This window comes from Vigna umbellata, chromosome 6 (genome assembly GCF_029865625.1).
Source record: "Vigna umbellata cultivar VRB3 chromosome 6, Vumbellata_1.0, whole genome shotgun sequence".
Taxonomy (NCBI): Eukaryota; Viridiplantae; Streptophyta; class Magnoliopsida; order Fabales; family Fabaceae; genus Vigna; species Vigna umbellata.
The window spans coordinates 25,697,303-25,706,342 of NC_142170.1; the positions used below are offsets into that span (position 1 = coordinate 25,697,303).

Consider the following 9,040-nt stretch of genomic DNA (forward strand, 5'->3'; position numbering starts at 1 on the left):
AGAAAGAAGGGCTGGTGCTGGTGGAAGAGAAAGAAGGGCTGGTGCTGGTGGAAGAGAAACTCTCATAAACGAGAGTGGAAGACAGAACGTTAAATGGCTTCGAAAAATAAAGCAAAGGATATTAACTCGGTTTCATAGAAAACCGAAGCAGTATGCGAGCTACTAAAGCGGTTCTACACAAACCGATGCCTAAACATCTTTAAAAAAATTTAAAATAATTATATATGCCTCGGTTTCCTTGTAGACCGAAGTCGTATACCCTTTAGACACCGGTTCTGCAAAGGACTGAGGCGGTATCACGTATAGACACCAGGTGTGCCAAAACCGAGGCATATCAGACGCGTTCTAAAGCTGTTTTTTTACTGGTGCAATGATCAATATTATTCATTCATTCACTTTTGTTGTTTCCTCTCTTTCTGTATCCCACTTCTCTGTTTCAATAATAACAAGCACATAAATCCAGGATAGCAAGTAAACAGCAATACTGGTACTTCCAGCAGAAATGCCAAGCTGATACACAATTCCATATTGGAAAAAGAAGAATCGAAGGTCTAAGATTATCTCCAAAAGCTTTCCCCAAAGGCCAGTCACCTTCAGATGATCCTGTTCTTCATACCACCACCTTTCCCAGCTCTGTTCAGCTTTAGCAAACACACTTCCACTGTACCAAATCCAGTTCATAAAATCATCAAAGTCATAAACAGTTTTTAACCAATCAAAGCCAGAAGGATTGAACACAAATGGCGCCATAATCCATGACACTACTAAGAACCAACTAGTGATCGTCAACGCTATATAAACAAAAGTGTCAGTAGCTACAGGACTATGTGATGCATAAATTACAAGTATTAGCCCCAACTCAATTGCTTTCACAAAATGGCTACGAGCAAAGAGTCTATAGATTTCAGCAAATCTCTTGTGCTCAACAACAAAACCACGACCAGTAGCTCGATATTTCGCCCCACCATGCAGTACAGTCCGACCAAAGAAATGACTACGAGTGCCCATTGAGAATGTGTAAAAAACTGATGAAAGCTGGAGCTGCATTGTCAAGAAATCCCATATGGCTTGAAGGAACCCATGCTCAAGGGAATTTTCTACAATCATGGGAAGGGCAGTGAAAAGTCCAAGTTGGATGATGAACTGTTGATTCAAGATGGTACCAAGTGCTTCATTGTTATTGCTGTTACTTTCCATTGCATTCTCAACACCACTAAGCGCAAGATATAGCCGACCCCATAAAAATGCATATACAGTCAGAATCACCATCATTGTGTTAAAGAAGAACCCCACAGTAGTGTAGAAGAATGACAGCATCCGGAAAAAATCCAGCCTATGTCCCAATCTGTACACATCTCTACTTAGGATTTGCTCCCCATTTCCACTAGCAACCTTTGCTTCAAACATTGATACTTGATTCAACCCAACATCCCTTCCTTTTCCAACCTGAATGTATTCATGGTGAGTGACATTCCCTCCACGAAGAGTACAATTAAATCCAGCAAAGATGTCCTCACTTATGTTGATCACTCTGGAAGCTTTACTGATACCACCTCGAGTCAAGAACCAAAATCTGTCAAATACATCTGGGTGACCATAATGCATTCTAACCTTCAAAGGATTTGCCAAAACCCTCTGCCCTAAGGTGACAAAACTTGTTTCCTGAGCTGACATGAACCAGGCAAGAGAAGAAACAGAACCCGTAAAAATGTGTTCCCTAACTCCCAAAATAGTGGGTCTTCGGATACCATAGTAATGCCTGTATTCTTCCAAGAGATTTCGCATTTTAAGAGCTTCCTCAAAGTAGTTGTCCTGATTCATATCAATAGTCTGGACTGCATCACCACGGGTGAAGATTATGGCATGATTTTGATTTTCTGGCTTTCCTTCCCCGAAGCTTCAAGGGCCCAGGCAACTTTACTCGGTAAATTTCCACCTCATTCTGCAACTGTTGGCCATACTTAACAAGAACAGAGTAATACTCCTTCTCATCCCTTTCAGTGGTTTTCTCATCAACATAAGCAACTCGACGAGCCTCCTTTTTTTGCATTAGGTACAAAATTTCATCAGCCTGAGGATCCTTCTTTTCCTTCTGAGTTCATAAGCAACTCCAAGAGTCTCATTATTTTAATTAAAAAAAAATTATTTAAAGAGTAAAATTGAAAAACAAAAGTGAACACCAACCAGAAAAATCCTTTTATATATAGATATAGATAAAGATGAGTAAAAACAAATAAAAATTGAAAATAATATATTTGTAGGAAAATTTATTTAAAATTTTATAGAATAAATTTTAATTGATTTGAAAGAGGAACTAAATTAAAAAATTATGTGAGATTAAATAAATTTTATTTTGAATTTTTTTTTGGAATGTATTCCACGTGTTTTGAAAATTAAATTTTAAAAATTTGATTCTAAACATTATTTTCATGAAATTTCATTTCGAAAATTCTAAAAAAGTTGTTTCAAAAAGTTTTTAAAATATATATATATATATATATATATATATATATATATATATATATATATTCTGAAAGTCATCAGATGATCATTTGAAAAATTTGAGCAAATGCAGGAAGTAAAGTCTGCAAGAACAAACTTGGCTATAGAATTTGTGGTGAATCTCAAAAACAAAATTTCCTTCATGTGTTCATAGAAAACCGACCAGTTAAAATCCTAAAACAATCTTAATCTATTTAGAAATCCATGTTAGACAATATGGTTCAAATAACTTGGTCGATATCTTAGATTATTTGACTCACAAAGTTTTATTATTCATGTTTTATATACTTTATGTTACATGACACATGAAAATATAAGCTTCAACGTATTGAAGTAAAAAAATTCAATCTAAAAGATGACCCATTTTTATTTATTATTTTTCAGTTCTAACTTTTGCTTTTACATTTGTCTAATAATGCTTGTTGATAGATCAAATCTTAATCTTTAATTATAATTCTTGTCGTTTTGTTAAATTCTAATAATTTTTTTTGTGTAAGTGAAAAAGTAAATTTTCATGTTTGGAACATGTGTAATGTAAATAGATCATTTAATTTGTATTCTTGGATCAAATGTTAATAGGTTCACATTGTATATATATGTTTGGAATAAGTAATTTACACATGTTTATTTAATTCAAACTTGTATACTGATTTACTTAACATAAAAATACAAGAATAGATTATTATTCTAATCATAGACATTTGGAATCAGAAAAATATAACTAAAATTTCACTCAAAAACGTTTGGAATGAATAAGAGTTTTAATGAATTAAGGGAGACTTATTTAGTTAAGTGAGACTTATAGAATAAATGAAAATAATTATATAATAACCAATAAAAAATTCAATTATGGAAGAACTTGAAAATTAACCTATTTTTTTATATATTTTTTAGTTCTGTTTATCATTTATTATTTTAAATTTTCACTTTTGTTATTTTTATGTTTCTTAACTGTATTTATTGGAAGAGCTGACTTATCTTAACCCTAAAATATCCATTTATGTCACAAGTATATTTTTGTAACGCTTTAGAAGATTGATATTTATTTGATTTTCGAAACGACAACAATCAAAACCAAATTCTGTAATGAACTGGTTTTATTAAAATATAATTCTAATTTTTGCAAAAGTATTTTAGAAAATCCAATTCAGCCTATCTTTAATCTAGTCATTTAAATATAAGGGTAAGCATGTCGGTTGATATTGAAATCTTTAAAATTAGTAACTCCTCTGCATATTGTAACACAAGAGAATAGCTTTCTGGAAAAAAAACTGAAATGCATTTTAAGACTAGAAAGTAGAAAAGAGAAATACAAGGATTCCATAAAAAATAACAAAGTCTTTTTCTTCCTCTATTTTTCATTTATCTGTTATATATACGATAGTAGAAGTAAGCGGTTTATTTAAAACTAACTTAGCACATTTAAAATTTGGAGAACATTAAGTAGCTTGAGTTCAAGTGAAGACAAACTAAAAAAATGAAACATGAGAAATGAAATGGAGCGTGTCTTGTAAGGAAAGACAATGAGCATTTCCTCTCACCTTACTTTTAAAACAACTGAATTTTACAATAACAATTTTCTGTCTTCTCAAGGTATTGCTTAAAACTGGCGCTACGGAGCTGCCAAATTCATTGCTAAAGTTGATAGCTGTAGATCTTGCTCGTTTACCCACCGATACCCGTATTTTTCCACTTTAAACTTAGGTAATAGTCCATTGTCGTGGCTTGTTTTAAATCTCAATTTCAAGTTATAGCCAAGTTTGACTGCTTTGTCGCACTGTTTGCCCCAAATGTTTTCATTTTCTTCGTAGAACTGTTGACGAGAGTAATAAAATAGCCACATACAATTTGAGTTGTCCATATTCATCCTTCTCAAATCCGCAAGAAATCTTGTTTCGTAACTGAGTATTGCACAGCACACAACACCAACCCAATTATCGTAATGCACAAAAGGAGTGACGTTTATGATTATTGAATTGTTATTGCTCCAAAGCTGATTGTTGAACCACATTGGTATTTCTCTTCCAGGGATAATACTTCCAAGATGTGTGAGGAATGAAAGGGATGTAAGACATTTCGACTTGTACCACGACTGAGTTATGTTATGCGTTAGTAGTTGTTTTTCAACACCAAAAGAGATTAAAAGAAGGAAAGTGTAAGGAAGAAACATGCACACCTGAACAATTTGTAGCATCCATGAAACACTCATGCTAGTGCACCGTTCCCTCTCAACTATTTCTGGGCAGTTGAACATCATTAATCCAGCCATACGTTCATCTTCGTTTGGCACATCATAAAAGAAGCTTTGAAAATATTTCATCGAATACAAGTAAGGATTTAAGGACAAGTGAGTTCGTGAAGGGAGGTGAGGCAAGTATTTCAATCGCTTGCAATGCTGTAAGTTTAAATAATACAATCTGAAAAGATCCTTGAGGTTAGGCAATGTAACAAAATTGTTTCCCTCCAAATTTAACTTTTCTAAGCAACTTAACTTTCCAATAGCATCAGGGATTTTAGCTAAGTTACAGAATCTTAGATCGAGTTTACGCAAGCAAGGGAGAGTGGGAGAGGAGGGTACCAAAAAACTAACCGACTCTCTTCGTGCTTTTTTTATCAAAGGGAATATTGAGTGGGAATGAATAGGACCTTCAACTGAACAAAGCTTCTTCAAATGCTCTGTGTTACTTGCTTCATCAAATAACTCATTATTAAACAGATTTGAACAACCATAGACACTCAGATATTCAAGAGAATTCAGGCCCAATATGCTATTGGGTAAGCTTACTAAGTTTTTACAGTTTTTCAAATTCAAAATAGTAAGCTTGCTCAAAAGACCAATCGATGGACTGAGTTTTCGGAGCTGTATGCATCCTTCAAGTTCTATGCCTTCAAGATTTAGGGCCTCTGCAACATCTGGCATCTCAACTAATTTTTCTGAGTAAGAGAGATCCAAATGCTTCAAATTAGGTAGCACCTACAACGATTAGCAAATACAAGAGCCCAATTAATAATCATTTTCTTTAATTTTTTTCTTAGAAATATAAATTTAATATACATCACCTTTGTACCACTCCATAGTCGTTGAATACTGCTTCTTCTCAATAGCAACTGAACTAGTTTGTGTGGCTGAAAACTTTGAGGCAAACACTCAAAAGGATAATTGTTCCAATCAAGATATCCTAGTTCACTTGAAAGATGACTGAGACTTCCTGAACAGTTCACGTTCTCAAGTCTAAGATACTTAAGGTGTCTAATTTTCGATAAACCATCTACCCTCACAGTTTTAAAATTCAATAGTGCACGAACAGCTACGACTTCAAGAATTTCAGTTGTCTACACACAGAATAAAATGGTTATATTTTTCGAAAGATTTTCATACTCTAAAAAAATGGCAACATAAAATTATAATTGAATTTATTAATTTTACCTCATTGTTCGACATAGCTTTGCGGAAATCTTGGTAATCCCACAACCTACTCCTCTTTAGGGGTTCCTTAGGTGATTCTTCTTTGACAATATACTCTGCCAAGTCCTTCAAGAAGCAATGCATATGAATAAACCCATCACGACTTATTATTAGTGATTTGTCGAGCAGAACTTGTAGACTATATTCAGCATGAAATCCACGAAAGTTTAGAACTTCCTTCACATATTCCTCATCATGATTGCCTAGGACACATGCAATATCCAAAAATGTTTCTTTCTGATCTTCATCCAGCTGATCAAAACTTAGACGCAAAACATCCATAATATTTTTACTTTTCTTTTCTTTTAGCCTGGCCAATGCACTTTCCCATTGTGACACATTTCGACCAAACAAAGACGACCCAATTACTTCAATTGCCAAGGGATGGCCATCAGTATAAGATAGTACATCACGTGCCAACTTTTCATAATCACTCAAAATATGATTAACTTTGAAAGCATTCCTACAAAACAGCTGCATGGCATTTTCATCATTCAACGGTTGGACTTGATAAATGTCATTTACTCCATGCGTCCTCAATATATGTTCATCCCTAGAAACTACGATGATTATGCTTCCTCCACCTAAGCATTCACGCAACAAAGTGTCTCTCTTCCCTGTAAACATCCTTAGTTGTTCAACTTCATCAACGTTGTCCAGAACTACAAGTGCCCTAACATTGCGCAGCCTAGACCAAATCAAATATGTTCCCTCAAAAGAATTTGAAATCTCTAGATTTTTCTCATTTAGAGACTGAGAAATTAACTGCTTTTGTAGACCTAGTGAACTTGAATCTCGATATATTTTGCTTACATCATCAATAAAACAATGAAAATCATATTGATGATATATTCTTTCGTATAAAGCTCGAGCAAGAGTAGTCTTTCCTATGCCACCCATCCCACTGATTCCAACAACTCCAACATTATTAACTGATTCAATACATACAAGATTTGCTAATTTTTCAAGTCTATGCTCTATCCCAACTAGTTCGTCCTTTGGAAGACTACAAATTTTGGGACCCAAAATATTTGTTACGGTTTGAACAATTTTTTCAATTTCTACACATTGTGGCCTGCAATTTTAAATGAAATGAAAGAAAATCACCCAATAGAACAAAAAGAATATATGCATTTATAGGACAAAGTAATATATAACGTAAAAGATTTTAACTTTCAAACTATCATTTTCGTCATTTGGAGTCAGTTTCCATGTTTCCTCTTAAACCTTTGTTTTTATATAATGGCACAAGATAAATCACGACTACCATGGAGAAAGTCTTAGAACCCATGAAAATGTATTATAATTAGTTTACAAGCAAAACAACTTTAAAGATGCAGAATGCGTTAGATAAACTTAAATCAGTATGGAGGTTTTTGTAATTGAGGGTGAGTCTGTAGTATTGTCGGCTTAACTCATTCAGCTGACATATTAATAAAGCTAGATTTGTCATCAAATCCATTGATACCTTCTATCAACCAAAACTTCTCAAGAATTAATACATTACCTTCTATAAGTTATCTTTACATTGCTAAACCCCCCTCCCAAACTCATACCACTTACACACACCAACCACTGTTTTCTACTTTTCCTAAATTCCTAACATCTCCGAACTCTAGTATAGAAAGGGATAATGAATATTTCAGAAAACAAAAGGACATAGAAAAGGTTATATAACTCACTGCATAATAAATATATAAGTGTGATCAATCTTGAAACGGGAGAGGATAACTCACTTATTTCGAATATCCCAACCAGAGAGATTGGCCACTTGTCTGAGAGTTTCTCTCCATCTCTCAGCTTCCTCCATCTTCGCTTTGTCTTCTCTGAATCTCTTTTCGTGTTCTGCAAATGCATTCTCATAACAGTCACTCTGTTTGCGCACCACCGAAGGATCAACGTCATAAAAGACAGGTATAACAGGTCTTGGGGAAGTTTGAACGCAGTTACGTATCTCTGCCAGTTCACGCAAGCACCAGGTGGAGGAAGCATAGTTCTTTGAGAAGACAACAATGAAAAGTCGAGAGCTTTGAATGGCATGGAGGAGCTCGGGTGCTATGGATTCACCTTTTTTGAGATCTTGATCATCTTTGAAGGCATGGATGCCTTTTCTACGGAGAGCTTCAAAGAGAAAACCAGTGAAGTTGTTGCGTGTGTCTTTACCGCGGAAGCTCACAAATACATCGTATCTGTTAATTGGATGAGATGAAGAAGCGGTGTATTGGACGATGGCGTTAGAAGACATTACTGAAAGCCAAAGTTGTTGAGAGAGAATTACTGTGAAAGTGAAAAACAAACACTGAAGAAATATAAATCCACCCAAGTGTTTAAGGGAGAAATTCCAAAGCTAAACTCCAATTCTATTTCAGTCTCTTTCTATGAAGATCATATAAATCATATAAAAGCTCCTATATGTGATTTTGCCTTTTTTCGTTGTAGCTTCTCCCACATAGCTTTTCCGATAATTGTGCTTATTATAATCATTAAGTGACATTCTTCGATGCCTTTTATCAGTCAAAATGGGTTCACTTTTATTACCTTTAATAAAAGCTAATATGAAAGCGCTATTTCTTACGTTACCGTGTTTACTCCACTGAGGATAATAAAAGTTATGGAATTTATTTTTTAAATATTACAAAATTTACAACCAAAACAAAAGTTGAGGGAACGATGAAAGAGAGTTGAAAAGTCTCAACTTCCAACATTTATCATTTCAGATTTTTATTCAACAATCTATGTTTTACATCATTCTCACATATTTGATGGATGACTTTCTAATAGTAACTACTTACATCCATTTACTTAACAAACTTCGTCTCTCATGTAGTTTTGAATGAATTTATAAAAAATGGTTAATCAAATTTTTAAAGGAAATAAATAAAATAGGTTTCCGAGTTCTGTTCATTTTCTTATTCAAGATAATTAATTATAATTTTTAATTTAAATATATTAAATTAATCAGAGATAAATATTTGTTCTAGACCAATTGAAGCTATTATTTTCTTTTTTATATATAAAAATGATGTACTTTTATACTAAAATTACTAATGACCAAATTCCAAAAATATTATC

At 33.7% G+C, this 9,040-nt stretch overlaps 1 protein-coding gene and 1 pseudogene across 1 annotated transcript; both read right to left on the reverse strand.

Moving 5' to 3' along the window:
- Positions 1-384: 384 nt before the first annotated feature.
- On the reverse strand, positions 385-1,908 carry LOC148197059 (callose synthase 12 pseudogene; annotated as a pseudogene).
- A 2,042-nt stretch (positions 1,909-3,950) lies between these two features.
- On the reverse strand, positions 3,951-8,404 carry LOC124845874 (disease resistance protein Roq1-like). Its single transcript, XM_088092709.1, has 5 exons — positions 7,705-8,404; positions 5,930-7,043; positions 5,563-5,835; positions 4,679-5,476; positions 3,951-4,594 (listed from the first exon to the last, which is right to left on the reverse strand). Exons 1-5 carry the CDS (start codon positions 8,211-8,213, stop codon positions 4,115-4,117), a joined length of 3,174 nt encoding a protein of 1,057 aa, XP_087948835.1. The 5' UTR covers positions 8,214-8,404; the 3' UTR covers positions 3,951-4,114.
- Between the last annotated feature and the right edge of the window lie 636 nt (positions 8,405-9,040).

Coding starts and splice junctions, on each gene's coding strand:
- LOC124845874 (XM_088092709.1), bottom strand. CDS start 8,213: ATGTCTTCTAACGCCATCGTCCAATACACCGCTTCTTCATCTCATCCA. Junction 5,477..5,562: donor GACTATGGAGTGGTACAAAG/GTGATGTATATT, acceptor TAATCGTTGTAG/GTGCTACCTAATTTGAAGCA. Junction 4,595..4,678: donor GGATGCTACAAATTGTTCAG/GTGTGCATGTTT, acceptor AACATAACTCAG/TCGTGGTACAAGTCGAAATG.